The following is a 21,429-nucleotide window of genomic DNA, read 5'->3' on the forward strand; positions in this document are numbered from 1 at the left end:
CTGTACAATAAAGAGTCTGGAATAGTTAGCTCCAGACTGTTAACAGTGATTCCCTCTGTGGAGTAGGATTGGGTCAGGCTCTAATTCTTCAGGAACTTTGGTGATGATTGCCCTTTTTTAAAAAAAAAATAATAATAATGAATGTTTAATACTTTTGAAATTTTAAAACAAAATTCATAAGAGTCTCAGGAATACTTGATTTCTTTTTGCTTGAGAGACACCCTCCCCTTATAGTTCTCTCTTGAATTCCTAACACCTAGAACGATGTCTGGCACATAGTAGGTTCTCGATACTATTTGTTGAATAAAGGAATTGTTGTATTTTTTGTGTCATAGATGTGCCAACTGCTTTGACTGTCCCGGCTGCATGCACACCCTCTCCACCCGGGCAACAAGCATCTCCACACAGCTTCCAGATGACCCAGCCAAGACCGCCATGAAGAAAGCCTATTACCTGGCCTGTGGATTTTGTCGCTGGACATCTAGAGATGTGGGCATGGCAGACAAGTCTGTGGGTGAGTGAGATAGACTTCAACATGAGATTTTGTGAAATTGGCAGTGCTATAATTTCCCACAGATTATTATTTCTGTTACTTGTTGGGTGGTAGGAGCTAAATGCAGAGTATTTTGTCATTAAATCTTCTGTGTTTCCATATTCTCACATTTATGGACCATAATGTTTCATCTGAGACTGGGTAAACTATTTAGGTTTCTTAGAGTTGGTAAAGTAGTGCTTCTAAATCTGACACTGTTAGAATCAAAATATTGCTCTTCATAAAAAATAAACTCTCCTGATGACAAAGCACACCATGAACAAAACTAAAAGATTAAAGTGACAAGCTAAGAAAAATATTTGGATCATATATAACAGACTAAAGATAAATAACCAAAAATGAGGAACTGTTATAAATCAATAGGAAAGAGACCCAATAGAAAAATAGGCAATGGATATGAACATTTCTCAGAAATGGAAATAAATATTGTGAGTAACCAAAATGTGCACACTGAAGGGGCCACAGTAGGGTTAAAACAATCTCTATCTTTACCCCAAACTCCTCAGTAACTTTGCAGATTCCATGGAAAGACCCTAATCTTTCATGAAGTCACAACTCAAGTCACAGCCCTTCAGGTTTCTCTCCTCTGAAAGTTTATAGACCTTTGTTTTTATTTTTACTCTTTCTTTGGGTATCATAAACTGCCTTAGATTAATACTCTTTACATGTGAATTTTTCAAGTGTTTTAAACTCGAATATGAATTCCTTGGGAACAAAGACCTCATTTTGGATGTCTGAATTCATTTAGGTTTTGTTGTCCAGTGGATTGGATTTTTTGTGTTCACACACAACTTGGTCTGGTAATATATTTTTTTAAAGTCAATAAATATGCAAAAAGATGTGTTCAACTTTACTGGTAATCAGGGAAATGCAAATTAAAACTTCATCCATTGATTTGGCAAAAAATTTTTAAATCTGTTAATATGAAGTATTGGCAAGAATATAGGAAAACAGGTCTTTCATATAATACCACCTTGGAAAGCAGTTAGACAACATCTGTTAACTTTCTTTTTGGTGAGGAAGATCGGCCCTGAGCTAACATCTGCCAATCCTCCTCTTTTTCCTGAGGAAGACTGGCCCTGGGCTAACATCCATGCCTATCTTCCTCTGCTTTATATGGGACACCACCACAGCATGGCTTGACAAGCGGTGCGTCGGTGTACGTACGCCCGGGATCCGAACCTGCGAATCCCGGGTCTCCACAGCGCGCACTTAACCGCTTGCGCCACCGGGCGGGCCCCATCTATTAGCATTTTTAATTGCTTTTGTCCTTCTGCCCAGCAGTTCTATGTCCAGCTATCTCCTGGAGCATTCAAATGCATGCTCAAATTTACATGTATATATATAAAATGTTCATCAGTGAAACAGGAAACTTCTGTGTGTTTGGACATAAAGACCACCTAAGGCATTTACCTCTCCATCATTTGAGTGTTTCAGAGTGGAGATTGTGCTTATGTTTATCAGGAAAATTGCTGTATTTTTACATTTCCTGTAATCCATGGTTAACCTCAGAGAGTGGAAACACTCTTTACACAGTCAGTTCAAAACCTTCAGTTGCTATTTATTTTTTATATAAACAGTAGCATTGATAACTCCTTATAGTCTTTTTTTTTCTTACTTTCTGAAATTTCATTTGTTTAATTTTCTGAAAACTTTTTAGACTTGTTAAAAATTCCCATTTTTTGGATTTTCATTAAAAATTTCAACTTACTGACTAATATGTGAGGAAGCCCATAACATATATATTATGTCATTTGACATAAGTAAAATGAAGATAGACTTTAGCTAAAAACCTTCCATAGATTCTTACACAATTTGGAAGTAAATATGGGTGAAGTTTCTTTAGAGTCAGCTCTGCTCTTAAAGTTTTCATTGTTCATTCTGTTCTTTGCCATTTGATTTAATTTTATTTATTTATTTTTTTTCCCCCAAAGTCCCAGTAGATAGTTGTACATCATAGTTGCACATCCTTCTAGTTGCTGTATGTGGGACGCGGCCTCAGCATGGCTGGAGAAACGGTGCGTTGGTGCGTGCCCGGGGTCCGAACCAGGGCCGCTAGCAGCGGAGCACGCACACTTAACCGCTAAGCCACAGGGCCGGCCCTGCCATTTGATTTAGACTGCTTTGAGCTCTTGATTGTTTTTCTGACTTTGTACATTAAGTTGCTAAAATACTTTTCAAAGACAAGACGTTAACCAAACAAATGTATCTTTAGTTCCTTAAAAATGCTTGTTGGGGGCTGGCCCCGTGGCGTAGCGGTTAAGTGCGCGAGCCCTGCTGCTGGCGGCCCGGGTTCAGAACCCCGGACTCGCACCGATGCACTGCTTGTCCAGCTGTGCTGTGGCAGCGTCCCATATAAAGTGGAGGAAGATGGGCACAGATGTTAGCCCAGGGCAGTCTTCCTCAGCAAAAAGAGGAGGATTGGCATGGATGTTAGCTCAGGGCTGATCTTCCTCACAAAAAAAAAAAAAAAATGCTTGTTGGTGTGTATATAGGTACCTGAAATGTGATTTATGTTATAAAGATTCTATGGCATCTTTTTAGATTGTCAGTAAATACTTGTGTGTTTATGTTTTAATGTCAATGTGGCAAATAAGTTGTTTCAATTTGTTTAAGAATTTAAGTTAAATGTTACAAACAACCTCAAAGTGTCACAGTGTATGCCTCGGTAAGTTAAAGTGTAGTTTTCTGTGTTTTTATTTTGTCTTTATCAAGTTAAAGAAACAAAGCCCAGAAATCCAAATAGATGTCTCAGTTTGTTACTTTGTAAGTGAATGTTTTATGCTTTTTGAATTATAAGCCATTAGGATTGGAGAATTTAGACTTCAGAACTTAAAATCTGTGCCTACTTCTAGAAACCTATCTTCTCTAGGGTATCTTGACAGTGATAATTGACTACTAGGAGCTCTTAAAGAGTACAGGTAATTTGATTTCTTCCGTGATGTCGTCGGTGTCTGAGAAGCCCTGAAACCACTTTAGTGAGAACTAGTTGTTTATATAGTAAGCCATTGTGTCAGTAATGTGCGGAGAAAAACTTATAGTGAGATTGTTATGTCTCCCAAATTTCTACTTAGAGTAAATTACCATTTCAAGCAATTGGGTAAAACATTTAGATTTTTAAAAATACTACAGCTAAAACATTTCTTTCACATAATTATTTTACATGATTGCCGTTAAGTAAGGCATCCTTTAAAATATAGAATATTGTACTAAAGGATGTTATTGCTGCCATTTCTTGCACGGGGATATAGTGTCACCTTGAACAAGAAGGTGTTTAATTTAATTATTAATTATAAATGTAATACATTTTTTATAATTATATATTATATATTTTTATAATTACTATATATATAAATAATTTTTAATTATACAAATAATATAGATTCATGTACTTATTACCCAGCTCAAGGAATTAAACAATCAAAGCAGTTTAGGCCCCTTGTGTAGCCTTTCCCCTCTGCATTCCCCTTCCTCTGCCTCCTAGAGAGAGGTAATCATCACAGTCCTAAATGCAGAGTTTATCAAGGTCGGTGCACGTCTTCAGACTTCTCTACATATGTATGTAGCCACTAACAAAATAATGTTTTTCAATTTGAAACAAATGGAAACATATACTTTCGTCTGTCAGCATATGTTTGTAATACTTGGTTGATTCATGCATGATTTACCACAGTTTACTCCTCTTGCTGGACATTTAGGTTGCTTTCAATTTTTTGCTTTTGACAGCACTGCTGTTAGAAACATGTGTTTCCTAACTTGCAAGAGTAAGGACTTTTCTGCATAACTGAAAATAAAATCACTGGTTTTAGGTTGTGTACATCTTTAGCTCTCCAAAATGGTTCACCAGTTTTTGCCCCCACAGTAACGTAGTAGTAGACTACTGATTGCTCCAGGTCCTTGGCAGCTCTCGGTATTGTTGGACTTCTTTCAAGTTTTTCCAAACTGATGGTTGTGAACTGGTATACCATTGTAGTTTATTTTTTCCCTTTTTTGGTTAGCTTTATTGAGATATAATTTATGTATAATGAAACTCACTGGTTTTAAGTGTAGAATTCTATGATTTTTGACAAATGTGTATAGTCATGTAGCCATCACCACAATCAAGATATAGAACATTTCCATCACCCCAAAAAGTTTCCTCATGCCCCTTTGCAATCAGTTTCTTCCCACTACCTCCTGGCCCCTCAGAACCACTAATATACTTTCTATCACTGTAATTTTGCCTTTTCTAGAAGTTTATGTAATTGGAGTCTTGTAACACATCTTTTGTATCTGTCTTCTTTCACTTAATGTAATGCTTTTGAGGTTCATCCATGTTTTTGCTTTTTATTGTTGAATAGTATTGTATCATATGGATATACCATAATTTGTTTATTCATTCTCCAGTTGATGGACATTTGGGTTTTTTCCCATTTGGGGCTCATATGAATAAAGCTGCTGTGAACATTTGCCTACAAGTATTAGTGTGGATATATGTTTTCATTTTTCTTGAGTAAATACCTAGGAGTGGAATTGCTGGGTCGTAGAGTAAGTGTATGTTTAACTTGACTAGAAACTGCCAAACTATTTTCCAGAGTGGCCATACCATTTTAGATCCTCACCAGCAATGTAGGAGAGTTCTAGTTCCTCAACAACCTTTAATGTTGTCAGTCTTCTTCATTTTAGCCATTCTAGTGAGTGTGTAGTGATACCTCGTTATAGTTTTTATTTACATATTCTTAATATGCTTATTTACTATCCATATATTTTCTTTAATTAAGTGTTTGTATAAATCTTTTGCCCATTTTTTAACTGAGTTTTTTGTCTTTTTATTGAGTTTATGTAAGAGTTCTGTATTCTGGATAGAGTCATGTGCCACATAACAACATAGTCAACAATGGACCGCATATACGACAGTGGTCCTGTAAGATTAGTACCATATAGCCTAAGTGTGTAATAGGGTATACTTTCTAGGTTTGTGTAAGTACAATCTATGGTGTTTGCACAACAATGAAATTGCCTAACGACACATTTCTTAGACTGTATCCCTGTTATTAAGCAGCACATGACTATATATGTTTTGCAAATATTTTCTCCCAGTTTGTGGCTTGCCTTTTCATTTTCTCAACAGTGTCTTTTGTAGAACACGAGTTTCTAATTTTGATGAACTCCAGTGTATCAATTTTTTATTTTATAGTTTGTGCCTTTTGTGTCCTAGTGAAGAAACTTTAGCCTAACCCAAGGTCACTACGATTTTCACTTATATTTTCTTCTAGAAATATTATAGTTTTAGCTCTTACATATAAGTCTGTTGTCCATTTCGGGGTAAGTTTTGTGTATGTCGTGAAGTAAGGGTCGAAGTTCATTTTTTTTGTATGTGGGTATCCAATTGTTACAGCACCATTTGTTGAAAGTATTCATTATGGTTTTACTTTCAGCTTTCTGGAGTAATCTTTTACTTTATGATTTGTGCTGTTTCTTTTGTAAGAAATTCTCTAAACCAAGGTCTTAGAACATAGAGTTGCAGTGTTGCAGATAAGAGCAGAGTCTCTGGAGTCAGACTGCTTAAGTTTGAATCTTGGCTTTACCACTCACTTTCTGTGTGACTTTGGGCAAGTTATTTAACATCTCTGAGCCTCAATTTCCTCATTTGTAAAATGAGACTAATAATAAGAGTCCCTACCTCAGAGAGTTATTAGGAGAATCAAGTGAAATGTAATATATTTCAAATGCCTGGCGCAGAAGCTATACGTGTCAGTTGTGGTGGTTATCATTGTCATCTTTTTTTTGGCGGGGGGTGGGTGGTGAGGAAGATTGGCCCTGAGCTAAAATCTGTGCCAGTCTTCCTCTATTTTGTATGTGGGACACTGCCACAGCATGGGTTGATAAGCGGTGCATAGATCCATGCCCGGGATCTGAACCAATGAACCCTGGGCTGCTGAAGCGGAGCATGCAATCTTAACCACTACGCCACTAGGCCAGCCCCATCATTATTATATTTAAAGAAAATTTTTCAATCTGAAAATTCTGGTCTATATAATTTCTAGGACTCTTTCTTGTAAGTTCTGTGATTTTATGTTTTTAAATTTCATTTTGTAGCCTGCAGATGGCCTGTTTTTATGAAAATAAAGTTTATCAAATTATGAAAGTCTTGTTTAATGTTCCTTTATTTTGCAGCTAGTGGTGGTTGGCAGGAACCTGAAAACCCTCACACACAACGGGTAAGTATAAAGGGTCATCAGAGAGAGGATGAAATAAGATGGAGAAAAAGACTGAAGATCTTCCAGTTTATCAATGGACGTGGCCTGTGCTTAGAAATCCATGATGTGTATTTTGGTATCTCTTACACAAAGAAAGAGCTTCTTATTGTCAGATATTAAATCACAGTGACAAGTTGTTTCCAGTCTGATAATAGAGAAACCTAGGTATGGTTTTAGTTCTGTGTTCAAGTTATGAATCAGAAAAAGGAAATGATATGTTTTTGTTTTTCATATACCCACCAACTGAGTTAAAGTTCCATTTGTTCTCAAATTCTCTTAGGAATATCATCAATATATAGATATCTTAAGTCCTGAAAACACTACTAATTTAGAAGATGCTCTGGGACTCAGTAGTGGTGCTTATAGAATCATGACTTGAGTATCCTTTAGGAGTTTGTAGGGAATTGGTCTCTGTGGTATGTATTAGAGCTGATTTTTTTTGCCTCTGGAACTAGAATAGTGGGAAGATGATGAAATGCTATTGAAATGAAGTATCTATGATCAAACTGCAGATTAAACTGTAATTTATAATTATTCACTGTTGAGATCAGCAAAAATTACAAATACTGAAGGTATCCTAGAGTGTAGGGAATTGGACTTTCTCACATATACTGTTGTTAGTGTAAATTAGTACAGATTTCTTGAGCTCTCAGCAGTATCTACTTCCTAGACTCTGACCTACAGGAATACTTGTACTTATGCATATATATATATATTTTCATTCATCAAACATTTATTGAGCATTTACTATTTACCAGGGACTGTGCTGAACGATAGGGATACATGGTTCCTATCCTCATAGAGCTTAAGTCTAATGGGAAAACAAAAATCAAATAATCCCCAGATAAAGGAAAAACTGTGATAAGTAATGTGAAAGAGGTAAATTGCGCCATGTGAACATTTATTAGGGGGAATTTCAACTAGTTAGGTCCACATCTGAGGATTATGCTAAGATCTAAGGACAGCACACAGAAGGAAAAGAATTCAAGGCAGAGGAACAGCATATGCAAAGAGCTTGTAAGTGGAAGAAAAAAGCAAGTTGTAGACAAGAAGGTGAGTGTGACTAGAGTGGAACATAGTATTACAGATGGAGAGAAGTCCTTGGGGTCAGACTGTGCAGGGCCATGTAGGCCGCGTTAAGGAATTTGAAAAGCCTTTAAATGTTTTTAAGCAAAGAGATGACAGGATCAGATTGGCGTTTCCAAAAATAATTGCTGAATTGAGAGGACAGGACTGGGTACCAGGGGACCATTTAAGTCATATCATAGGAAATGCTTAAATACCTTATAGGACATCTGTGCTATGCAGTAAGGTTCAGCCTTTAAAAACAGTGAGGTAGGTCTGATTTTACTGGATGGAAAGATGTACTTGATGTATTTGTACTGGATCGCAAGTTCATGATATTTTCAGTAAAAAAGAAAGTTATAAAATAGGTTTTTTCCCTTATATGAAAAATAAAAAGGCCTATATTTATTTTTATACGTATCAAAGTTATATGTCTACATGCAGGATTTTAAAAATGTATGCAAAATATAATATTATCATACCTGTGTCTGTAAGTGTGTAAGAAAGATATCTGAACTGGGGGAAGCGTGGGCTTGGGCACAAGAGTTAAAAAAGAAATTTCACTTTTATTCTTTATGTTTGTGTATTGTTTGAACTTTTCACAATTAACATATGACTTTTATGATTAAAATATATTTTAAAAATGAAAATGTGCATGGAATGGGGGAGAAAATAGAATATGAAATGTCACATTCTTAGAAGTAGATGGTCATGTGGCCATGCTGAAAAAGTAGGAGCGGTTGTGAGGGAAAATAAGTAATGAAGTAAAAGCAGTGAAAAGAGAGCATGAAATTTCCATGCCTTTTCATTGCCTGTTCCTTCCTGTTGTTTAACTTAAAGGCTCCATTTCAATTCCAAAAGAAGATCATGTAGTGAAGAGAAATTCTCTTTGAAGAAAAGGGCAAACTTGCCCACCTTAAGAATTCATCTTCTCTATTGTTTATGTATTTAGTCAGTATAGTTGATTAATTTTGTATTTTTCCTATTAGCTTTTTTGTGAAACAGATACTGAGTCTCTGATTTCTTGCAGATGAACAAGCTGATTGAATATTACCAGCAGCTTGCTCAGAAAGAGAAGGTTGAACGAGATCGCAAGAAACTGGCACGGCGTAGAAACTATATGCCTTTGGCTTTTTCGGTGAGGACTTGGTACAAGAAGGATTTTGCAGCTCACTGAACAAGACCTGTGTGGCATAAGAACAGTGACCATTTCAGAAAGTGGCCATTGTCCCTAGACTCCTGAATGATGAGTAGCAAAGAAAAGTTCCTCTGATGATAGGTGTTTAAGTCCAGCAGTCATGCTTTTGCCATATCGTTAGTTCTGAGTTCTTTGAGTTTTAAGAACATTAGTGTTTCTTTCTCCCTCACTCCCCTTTCTCTTCTGATTATTCCCCAAAGAGGCTACTATTTAATTTTGTAGGCACCACAGAACTCTTAGAGCTTTTGGGTATCAGAGAAGGTCAGAAGAAGGTGGGCAAGTGGTAGATTTTGTTCATATTACCCATGCAGCCCCGCTTTGACATCCTGGTGGTAGTGGTTTCCCAGCTCTAGTTGTCATAATTTTTGGCACCCTCCCACATTTCTCCAGTTTGAAAAACACTGACTTTAGCATGGCGCATTTGCATGGCTAAATAAGTAGTAATAAATGCAAGTGAAGTTTTTAATAGGAATTATTTATGGAAGTCATCCTCTCCTGGTTTATATGCTGCCAATCAGAAGCAAGAGATTAGGATTTGGTGCTTTTGTTATTGTCCCCTCAAGTTTTATTTGCTTTCACAGAACAATTTGTTTTCTGTATGTTTGCTTGGAGCTAAGCAGGTTGGCATTTAATGAATAACATTTATTGAATGGCAGTGATGTGTCAAGCACTGTGCTAAGTACTTTACACATATTATTTTATTTAATCCTCACAGCAATCCTGTGTAGTAGACAGTGTATCCTCATTGTACAGTTGAGGAAATGAGACCTTCAAGAGTTAAATAACTTGTCATACTGCTTCCACATGAGAATTAGTTGTCATTAAAACCATAAAGATTGCTAAGGTCCATGTAAAAATATCTAGTTTAGAATTTAATAAAACATTGAAACTTGCAAAGCATCTGCATTTGCCAAAGACTTCAGTGAAGTCTTAATGAATTTTTTTGAATTGTTCATTGGTATAATCAGCATATGCACTAGTGTATTTAGGAGAGGAATTTGAATTAAATGCATTATTCTTCTTACTTTGCCGTATAACCTGCCTGCTTTGCTTCTATCTTATGCTGCATTTTTTTGTCTCTGTTGCAACCTGCTGCTATTTTGGGGCCAACAGCAACACACTATTCATGTAGTGGTAAGTTCTCTTTTATGATTCTTGCTAACCCTGAAGAAGTTAGCAGATGATCTCTGGTGTTCCAAGAAGACAGTCGTCGTGTGTCTTAGACACTCCACATAGTTCTGGTCTAAGCCATAGCTTAGATATTTTTAGATTAATAGTAAAAAAGAAAAAAAAAAGTCACATTTCGTTCAGTTTTACTGTATTAATGTAGTTTCGATCTCCATGTTTGGTGCTTTTATTATTATTTTAAGAATAAGGTGATGTGGGGCTACAAATTACCTCTTTAAAGGAAGCTTTCAAATTAGCTTTTTTTTTTTTTTTTTTTTGCTTGTTTCCCTGAGCTTCTCATGCTGTCCCACCCAAATTCTTTCTTTTGATAGATAGGATATATAAAGGTAGAATTTCTAATAGGAATTTCTGAACTCTCTTTAGGACAAATATGGTCTTGGAACCAGGCTTCAGCGACCACGAGCTGGTGCAACCATCAGTACCCTTGCCGGACTTTCGTAAGTTTGGACATTAAATGGCTTTGAGGAGAAAAGCAGGTATCAAAATGAATATTGAAGGAATATGATTTAAAAATAAATAACAGTTGCCAATGAGGTGGAAGATTCTCATACTTAGAAAAGACCTAAACAGAAAGAATATCTACAATAGAATACTTCAGTTATTGATATCGTAGACTTTGAAGAGAACCAGGTGGACCCTTGAGAAAGTACCACTTTTTATCTTTTAGCCTTAAAGAAGGAGAGGACCAGAAAGAGATCAAGATTGAGCCAGCTCAGGCTGTGGATGAAGTGGAACCTCTACCTGAAGACTATTATACAAGACCAGTAAATTTAACAGAGGGTAATGTTATACATGATTCTACTTTGTTTCTATTTCACATTTAATTCTGCTTTTGATACTTATAGGCCTTGTGATCTGAGATTTTTAATGGCATAGTTGTTAGTAGTAAAATGAATCATAGAAAATAAAATAGCTGTAATTGAAGAACTTTAAAATGTCTATCAAATTTCTATATTACTGGTTTTTGAAGAACACTATTCACAAAGGTGGTGGTGTTTCCTGTGTTTATTTCATATAAGTCTGATTTTGAGCAAGTCGCTGTAAACTAAGCCTGGTTTCTGCCTTGCATGCTAGTGACCACCCTTCAGCAGCGCCTCTTACAGCCTGACTTCCAGCCAATCTGTGCTTCACAGCTGTATCCTCGTCACAAACATCTTCTGATCAAACGGTCCCTGCGCTGCCGGGTAAGTATTCCGCTGTGTAGAGTTGCCATTTGTACAAGAGAAAAGCAAAAATAAAGTAAACATGATTGGTATCTGGCCAATATCAAAAACTCTGGAATATAGTAAATATAGAAGGTGCTTATAGAGAATGTACTAGGTGTCCAGGCACTATTTTAAATGTTTTCAAGATAAACTTAATCCTCACAACTCTGTGAGGTAGGTACGGTTGTTACCCATGTATTATAGATGTGGAAATTGAGGTATCTGAAGGTTAAGTTATAGTGCTACCCCTAAAAGAATAGTGAGAGAATATATAGCTTTTAGGCTAGTAGAGAGGAAACAAAATGAGTAATAAAAAATAATCAACTTAAGAGAAAGAAGAAAAATCAGAATCTAGGCTCTGGGAATCTATAGAACAAACAACAGTTCCTTCAATAAATAAATTGTAAAACAAAACAAGAAAAGGAGGAGAAAGGAGGAAACCTTTTAGATGGGTACTCTCCAGCAGAACTTTCTGTGATGATGGAAATGTTCTGTATCTGCACAGTCCAGCATAGTAACCACTAGTCACATGTGGCTATTGAGCACTTGAAATGTGATAAATGTGACTGAGGTACTGAATCTTTCATCTTAAATCATTTATTTATTTATTTATTTATTTATTTATTTAGTGAGGAAGATCAGCCCTGAGCTAACATCTGCCAATCCTCCTCTTTTTGCTGAGGAAGACTGGCCCTGGGCTAATATCCACGCCCATCTTCCTCCAATTTATATGGGACACAGCCACAGCATGGCTTGACAAGCTGTGCATCGGTGCGCGCCTGGGATCCAAACCGGCGAACCCTGGGCTGCTGCAGCGGAGCGTGCGCACTTAACCGCTTACACCACCTGGCCGGCCCCCTCACCTTAAATCATTTAAATGACCACATGTGACTGGTGGCTGCTATTGTCACATAATGCAGCCCTAGATTAGAAGAAACTTAAGAGGCATATCAACCAAACACAGTGTGTAGGCTTTATTTAATTCCTGATTCAAACAAAACATAGAAGGAAAGAAGAGGGCCAGGGGAAGAGGGAGGAATGGAAGAAGGGTAAGGGAAAGAGTGAGGAAAGAAATAAAAATTCATGAAACTTTCAGGGAAATTTAAACACGGGCTGAATTTTTTATGCTATTAAAAGAATTGTTCATTTTTTTAGGGATAATAGTAATATTGTTATCTTTTTTTAAATATCTTTATCTTTTAGAGATACATACCAAAGTATTTATGGATGAAGTGATATGATGTCTAATATTTGTTTCAAAATACTCATGGGGGTGGGTGAGAGTGTAGATGAAACAAGATTGGCCGTTCCTGCTAACAAGTTGGTAATTGTTGAAGCTGAGTGATGGGCACCTAGGGATTTATAATACTATTCTGTATTTTTGCATGTGTTAGAAAATTTCTATAATGAAAAATCTTTTGAAAAAGAAAAGAAAAGCCCACTTTAAATCTAGTGAGACATATAGATTAAAAAGTAAATGGATGGCTGGGGGTGGGCACAAGGGGTGAAGGGGCACATTTATATGGTGACTGACAAATAATAATGTACAACTGGAAACTCACAACGTTATAAACTATTATGACATCAATAAAAAAAAAAGTAAATGGATGGAGAAAAATTGACCAATCAAAAGAAAACGAGTAGCCGTATTAATTTCAGACACAGCAGACATCAGAGTAAGGATACTTATCAGTGATAAAGAAAGGCATTACATTATGGTGAAGGGGTCAGTTCTCCAAGAAGATAAAACAATTCTTAACATGTATGCACCTAACAACAGTGTGTCAAACTACGTGAGGCAAAAACTGATAGAACTGTAAGGAGAAATGGATGAATCCACTATCATAGTTGGAGACTTCAACACCCATCTCTCAGAAATGGACAGATCCAGCAGGCAGAAAATCAGTAAAAACATAGTTGAACTCAATTATGTCCATCAATCACTGGATATAATTGACATTTATAGACTACTTCGTCCAACAATAGCAGAATACACTTTTTTCTCAAGCCCACATGGAACATTCACTGAGATAGACTACATTCTGGGCCATAAAAAACACCTTAACAAATTTAAAGGAATAGAAGCCATAAAATATCTGCTGTCAGATCACAGTGAAATTAAACTAGAAATCAATAATAGACAACTGGAAAAATCTCCAAATATGTGGAGATTAAACATCACAGTTCTAAGTAACGTGGATCAAAAAAGAAATCTCAAGAGAAATTTAGAAATATTTGGAACTAAATGAAAATGAAAACACAACTTATTAAAATTTGGGAATGCAGCAAAAGCAGCGCTTAAAGGGAAATTTATAGCATTGAATGCATATATTAGAAAAGAAGAAAGATCTAAAATCAATAATCTAAGTTTCCATGTTAGGAAATGAGAAAAAGAAGAGCAAATTAAATCCAAAGTAAACAGAAGAAAAGAAATAAGAATTAGAACAGAAATCAATGACATCAGTAGAGAAAAACAATGAAATCAAAAGCTGGTTCTTTGAAAATATCAATAAAATCAGTAAGCATCTAGACAGGCTAACTAAGAAAAACAGAGAGGACATGAATCACTAATATCAGAAATGAAAGAGGGGACATCACTACAGATCCATGGAAATAAAAAGGATAATAAAAGAATACTATGAACGACTCTATGCCCCAAAATTTGATAAGCTAGAAAAATGGACCAATTCCTTAAAAGACACAATCTGCCAAAATTCACACAAGAAGAAATAGACTATCTGAATAGTCCTATATCTACTTAAGAAATTGAATCAATAACCTTCCAAAACAGAAAGCACCAGGCCAAGGTATATTAACTGTTGAATTCTCCCAAACATTTAAGGAAGAAATTATACCAATTCTCTATAATGTCTTTCAGAAGATAGAAGTAGAGGGAATACTTCCTGACTTGTTGTTTGAGGCCAGCATTATGGTAATATTAAAACTAGACAAAGACATTAAAAGAAAATTACAGACCAATATCTCTCATGAACATAGATGCAGAAATCCTCAACAAAATATTAGCAACTCAAATCCAAAAATGTATTTAAAAAATTATACACCACAACCAAGTGGCATTTATCCTAGGGATGCAAGACTGGTTCAACATTCAAAAATCAATTAGTGCAATCCATCTCATCAACAGACTGAAAAAGGAAAATCACATGATCATATCAATAGATGCAGGAAAAGCATTTAACAAAATCCGGTACACATTCATGATAAAAAAAAAATTTTTTCTCAGTAAACTAGGAATAGAGGGGAACTTTCTCAACTTGATAAAGTCTATCTACAGAAAGAAAGAAAGTGAGAGGAAAGGAACATAGAACCAGTGATTCAAATAGAAAACATGCAGTAAGTTAGTAGATTTAAAGCCAGATATATCAGTATTTACATTAACTACCAATGAACTAAATGCTTCCATTAAAAGACAGATTATCAGACTAAATTTGAAAATGAACAAAATGCAACTCGCCATCTATATGCTGATTACAAGAAACACAAACATGAGAATTCAGAAAGATTGAAAGTAAAGATAGATGGGAAAAGATACATTGTGCAAACACTAATTTTTTAAAGAAGAGAGAATTCAAAAAGGAAAAAAGATTTAATTCACAGAGGATATAATGGTTCTAAAATTGTATACACTAAATAACATAGACTCAAAATATATAAAGCAGCATTTGAGAAAATGACATTAATATATGGAAAATTTAACATACTTCTCTCAGTAACTGAGAAAACAAACAGATGAAAATCAATAAGGATGTAGAACATTTGAACAGTGCAACTAGCAAACTTGACCTAATGGCATACGTGGAACACTGTACACCATATCTGCAGAATAGACATTCTTTGCAAGTATACACAGACACTTATAAAAATTATATACTGTGTTATAAAGTATAACTCAACATTTTTCAAAAGATGACATTATTAAAATATTTTATCACAATGCAATTAAGTTAGAAATCAGTGATTTCTCTATAGCAAAACTTGTAGGATGAAACTAAGCCATTCTTAGATATATATATTATAAAAGAAGAAATGTTAGGGCTGGCCCCGTGGCTTAGTGGTTGGGTGCGTGCGCTCCGCTGCTGGCGGCCCGGGTTCGGATCCCGGGCACGCACCCACATGCTGCTGCTCCGGCCATGCTGGGGCCGCGTCCCACATGCAGCAACTGGAAGGATGTGCAACTATGACATACAACTATCTACTGGGGCTTTGGGGGAAAAAATAAATAAATAAAATTATAAAAAATTAAAAAAAAAAAGAAGAAATGTTAAAAGATCGGTGATCTCAGCACCCATTTCAAGAAGTTAGAGGGGCCGGCCCCGTGGCTTAGTGGTTAAGTGCACACACTCTGCTAGCGGCAGCCCGGGTTCAGATCCCGGGCGCGCATCGACACACCGTTTCTCCGGCCATGCTGAGGCCGTGTCCCACATACAGCAACTAGAAGGATGTACAACTATGACATACAACTATCTACTGGGGCTGTGGGTTAAAAAAGGAGGAGGATTGGCAATAGATGTTAGCTCAGAGCCGGTCTTCCTCAGCAGAAAGGAGGATTAGCATGGATGTTAGCTCAGGGCTAATCTTCCTCACACACAAAAAAAAAAAAGAAGTTAGAAAAAGAACAACAAAGTCCAAAGAAACTAGAAGGAAGAGTAAGTATTAACAAACTAAGAAACCAATATAAACTACAAAAGAATAACAAAACCAAAAATTGATTCCTTTAAAAAGATTAATGATAGTAAATAAATATTAATATATAAATTAAATTAATAAAAATTTGTAGTGCTATCTACCAAGAGTAAATAAACAGTGTCCTATTGACCCATCGACCTCACTTCTAGGAGTGTACCCTAAATATAGAGGTATACCTCTACAAATACAAACCAAAATATGCAGAGATTAGGGTACATCCACACAATGAGTTTTATAAATCTATGAAAAATAATGTACTGATATGGGATATGTTTTTAAATACAAAAAGCAGGGTGCCTGGCAAGTACACAACTTTTTGTGTAAGAAAGGAGGGAAAATCATGTATATATAACCATAAACAATATATGCATATGTTAGATTAATAGACTATTGGAACAGAATAGAGAAAGCAAAATAGGCTCATGCGTGTGAAGAAACTTGATTTTACTAAATATGGCATTGCAGATCATTGGGGAAAGAAGGTCATATTAAATTTTGCTAGGTCAAGTGATTATATGAAAAAAAAAATAAAATTGAGTCTCTACCTCACACCGTACGCAAAAGTCAATTTCAGGAACATTGGAAACTTTAAAGAGTAAATATGAAGAGCAAAACTTCTAGAAAGAAATATAGGAGAATATCTTTGTGACTTCTGGGTAGAGGAGTATTCCATAAGGCAAATAAGCACAAACTATAAAGGAAAAGTTATGTATTTGATAAGTACATTGAAAGTAAAACTTGTACCCCCACTTCAAAGAAAACTCATAAAGAAATGAAAAGATAGGCCATAGACTGAGAAAAGTAATTTGTAAGGTATATAATTAACAAAGGATTAGTATCCAGGATATTTAAAGAACTTTAGCAAATTAGTAAGGAAAAGATATCCTAGTTAAAAATAACCAGTAGATACTAGGGTACAAGTCATGGCAGAGGAAATCTCAATACCCAATAGATAGCAAAGATACTCAAAATTGTACAGTTATCAGGGAAATGTACTTTAAAACTACAGTGAGATACCATTTCATAATCATCAGATTGGCAAAGGTTAATAGTATCTGTCAAAATAACAAATGCATGCACCCCGTGATCTACTTTTAGGAAATTATCTTACAGATACATTTACACATGTGCAAAATGATTCATATACAGGAATACTCATCGCTGCGTTATTTGTAGTAGCAAAATCATGGAAACATCCATCAATTTAGGTCTAGTTAGATAAGTTAAAGAAATTGTTGCAGTAGGATACAGAGGTACCTCTGTGTGTGCTGGTATGGAATTCCAAGATAGATTAAGTGAAAAAAGCAAAGGGCAGAAGATCATATAAATTTTTCCTTTTGTGTTGTGAAAAAGCAAGGTGATGTATGCATATGCTTGTATGTGCATAGGCTATCTATGGGAAAACACGTGAGAAGCTGGTTGGCTCTGGGGAGGAACGAGGGGACAAGTTACGGGGGGTATATTTATGCTGTCTGTTCTTGGTACTCTTTAAAAAATTTTTTTAACTGGGTGCATGTAGTACCCATTCAAGAAATAAGTAAATAATTATTACTGTATTTTAGAGCATGAGATCTGGAATCACACTTCTTGGATTTAAATCCCAGCTCCAATTATTGGCTCTGTGAAGTTGCACAGAATACTTACCCTTCTTGTGCCCTATTTTCATCATCTGTGAAATGGGGACAGTAATAGTTATAGTACCCACACCTACTTCATAAAGTCTCTGATGTTTAAACCCACTTAAACCAAGAATGTATACCTTTTAGGCTAGTAGAGAGGAAAGAAAAAGATCAATTTTAAAAGAAAACAAAGAAGAAAAATCAGCAAAATCCACATTGTTCAGCACACATAGTAAGTACACTCAGTATGTGTTAGTTTTATTATTTCGGTAGTTTTAAAGCACTGCAAAGGTATAATATTTGATAGTGTGGTTGCTTATGTCCAGAAGTCCAAAACATCTTCTTTTATATATTTTGGTTATCAGTAGCATACATTCTATTTCAAAACATATGTGGTCTAGCAGCAAAATAAAACTCTAGTAAATGCCATCCGTCTGAATTTCACAGCTCTATGGATCAGCAGAGTACTTGTTTTCCTCTGATATGTATTTTTTTCTTTTTAGAAATGTGAACATAATTTGAGCAAGCCAGAATTTAATCCAACATCTATCAAATTCAAAATCCAGCTGGTTGCTGTGTAAGTATTTTGGGATTGGTGTGTTTGGTTACTGTTTTATTGGTTTTGTTTTTTTTTTGGTTTTGTTTGTTTTTGTGTTTTGTTTTTCTGTTTTTTTTTTGCGATGAAGATCAGCCCTGAGCTAACATCCATGCCAATCCTCCTCTTTTTGCCGAGGAAGACTGGCCCTGAGCTAACATCCGTGCCCATCTTCCTCTACTTTATGTGGGACACCGCCACAGCCTGGCCTGACAAGCAGTGCGTCAGTGTGCGCCCGGGATCCAAACCCGGGCTGCCAGCAGCGGAGCGCACACACCTAACCACTACTCCACGGGGCCGGCCCCTTGGTTTTGTTTTTTCCGATGTGAAATGTGCTTACTCTTGGCTTAAAAAAGAAAAAAACTACATCAGAATAATCTTGCTATTCTCTTCCTGTTAAGGTTTTGAATTACATACCATGAATTTTAAGGCAAATCTATAGACAATCTGGGGTGCGTGTTTGTATCAGGGACACATGATAGTATGGTATGTGGCAATGTGGTATTGGATGGAGAGTCACTAGTCATTCATGACAAATTATAAAATTCATTACAAATTATAAATTACAAATTCATTACAAATTATAAAATATACCCAAGTTTGGAATGATCTTTTAAAAAATTAAAGTAAAAAATAATAAACACAGTATAGCAGATTGAAGAGTATTCCTGTAACAAGGCTCATTTTATTTGACTGTTTCTAATAACACTTCATTGAGTGGGATAGAAGTGATTTAGTGTTAACTCATTGGGACTCGTCAGTAGAAGAAAATTTTGTGTATGAAAATTACCTATCAAACAAGAAAAATATTTTGAAAAATTAGGAAAATATTCTCTTGACTTGAGAGTGAGAGCCCTTCACAAGCAAGGCAGGAAGCCCAGAAGCCACTAACGAAAATAGACAGCTTTGACCTTAGCAAAAAAAAACGTGAGTTGTAGAAAAAAAACATTGACAACAAAGTCCTGAGACAGACGGTTGAGCAGGAAAGAATGTTTGCCACTGCATGACAAATAAAAGTTTAATATCCCTGGAATGCAAAATTCCCACAAATCAGAAAGATAAAAACGGAGGGGAGATGAGGTGAGGCAAAGGATTTGAACAGGCAGCTCACAGAAGAGGAATTCCAAATGGCTGGGAAATATATGGAAAGATGCTGAGACCTGATAGGAAAAGTTGTAAAAAATAAATAGCATCTAGTGCTCGTGAGAGTGTGGGTAAACATATTTGCATATATTGTTGGTAGGCTTGTGAATTGCTAGAGTCTTTTTGGAGAGTGGTCTGGAATACCAAGACAAAATTACATAGACCTTTTAACCCAGCAGTACTGTTTCAAGAATCTGTTCTGTAGAAACAAAAGCACCGGTATGTAAAGATACATTTATAAGGATGCATATTGCAACATTTTAATGGCAAAAAGCTGGAAACAATTTCAATGTCAAGCTGGTTAACCATTAATAAAGAAATAGTTCTTTAAATTGAGATACACTAGTGCTGTAGAATATTATGCAGCAATTAAAAAAAGAAATTACTGGTAGGCAAAAGGTTGAGAAGCTCTGGTCTGGTGAGTTAGGAGGAAGGAACTAGAAGGGCCAGGTATGAGGTCTGTCACTCTGTTTGTCTAAACTTATTTCCCTTATATCTGAAATGGGAATAATATCAGTCCTGCCTCCCTCTCAGTTGTTGAGAAAAATCAAATGAGCTATTATGTTTGCAAATGCTTTATAACTGTAAATCGCCATAAAATATGTTCTGTTTACCCAACTACTCTTATTTAATATGTAGCTGGTTAGGAAGGAACAGAACTACAAAAATGATACATGTGAAGTGTGGTATGAATGCCTTTCTTACTTAAGAATTATACTCATTACAGAAACCCTGAATGACAGGATGTGCTTAGCATTAATTTCTGAAGCTTGCTTTGAGAAAAAGTACTTTTTTCTGACATGATGGCAGAATTGCCTGGGAATCTTGATACAGATGGTCTGGCCACACATCACACCTGCTAAATCCAAATCCTTGATAGTAGGGCCCTTGAATTGGTGTTAAGTTACTCAGGTATTGCTGATGACGAGCATGAAAATTACCTAGTCTGAAGTTAAAGTACCTTATTGCCTCAGTTCTGAGGTGCACTCCCCGCCCTGCCCTTTCAGTGTTTCTGCAATAGACTTTGTCTTATGTTAATATATGCTTAGTAACTAACATTTATGCCTGCTTTGTTCTGAGCACTTTTTTGCATGTATTATTTAAGTATTCTTCACAATAACTTAAAGATATAGATACTCTTACTGTCCTTGTTTTATAATTGAGAAAACCAAGGCACAAAGAGGTAAATATCTTGTGCTGGTCTTTACAAAGAAATATGTTGGTATATAAACATTAAAACCTGGGATTTCAACCTGGGAAGTTTTGAGTCCAGAACAAGCACACATAAGTACAACACTCAGTTTTGTTTAGAGAGGCAGCATAACGTAATGGTTAAGAGCAGGGACCCTGGAGCCACGCTGCCTGAGTTTGAATCCTGGCCACTTAGCAGTAAGTTACTTCTCCTCCCGAGCCTAGTTCCTTCATCTTTATGATGGGGATGATAATAATATCTGTTTCATGCAGTTGCAGTGAAAATTAAATGAGGTAATATTTGTAAAGTGCTTAAAACATTGCCTGGCGTATAGTAAGTGCTGTATAGAAGTGTTTGGTAAATATGTGGTAGTGTTTTTACACCCCTACAATGTATTATTAAATCAGTCTTGGATCTTATAACCAGTTGCCTTTTAGATTTACAGAAATTAATAAAATCTCAAAAATATATCTAATAAGTATATAAGGAAGATATCTGCCATGATACACACACATATATAGGCTCTAAACTAAAAGTATATGTAAGATTTCAGAAAGAACTCATTACCAGTTTGGTTTCATGTCTTGTCTTAAGTTCTTATTGTGGTGATAATATGATTCTTTAAAATTCATTTTCTCTGACATGTTCTAATTAACATGAAGAAATCTTTGCTGCACTAGCTAAAAAAAAAAAAAAAGTAATAATTTTTAAGAGACTCCAGTGAA

General features: G+C 35.8%; 1 protein-coding gene across 2 annotated transcripts in view; it reads left to right on the plus strand.

Moving 5' to 3' along the window:
• DCTN4 (dynactin subunit 4) overlaps nucleotides 1-21,429 on the plus strand; it is a 35,574-nt gene that overhangs the window by 5,096 nt on the left and 9,049 nt on the right. The window contains exons 3-10 of one of the 2 annotated variants that reach the window (XM_087429540.1): nucleotides 336-514; nucleotides 6,710-6,753; nucleotides 8,888-8,995; nucleotides 10,169-10,189; nucleotides 10,607-10,680; nucleotides 10,911-11,023; nucleotides 11,318-11,427; nucleotides 18,278-18,351. In XM_087429540.1, coding sequence (XP_087285666.1) covers nucleotides 336-514; nucleotides 6,710-6,753; nucleotides 8,888-8,995; nucleotides 10,169-10,189; nucleotides 10,607-10,680; nucleotides 10,911-11,023; nucleotides 11,318-11,427; nucleotides 18,278-18,351 — 723 coding nt within the window. The remainder of the gene's footprint in view (nucleotides 1-335; nucleotides 515-6,709; nucleotides 6,754-8,887; nucleotides 8,996-10,168; nucleotides 10,190-10,606; nucleotides 10,681-10,910; nucleotides 11,024-11,317; nucleotides 11,428-18,277; nucleotides 18,352-21,429) is intronic. The other variant, XM_004428639.3, reaches the window with a different exon arrangement.

The sequence above is a fragment of the Ceratotherium simum genome, chromosome 4, assembly GCF_057802395.1.
Source record: "Ceratotherium simum simum isolate JZ-2026a chromosome 4, ASM5780239v1, whole genome shotgun sequence".
NCBI lineage: Eukaryota > Metazoa > Chordata > Mammalia > Perissodactyla > Rhinocerotidae > Ceratotherium > Ceratotherium simum.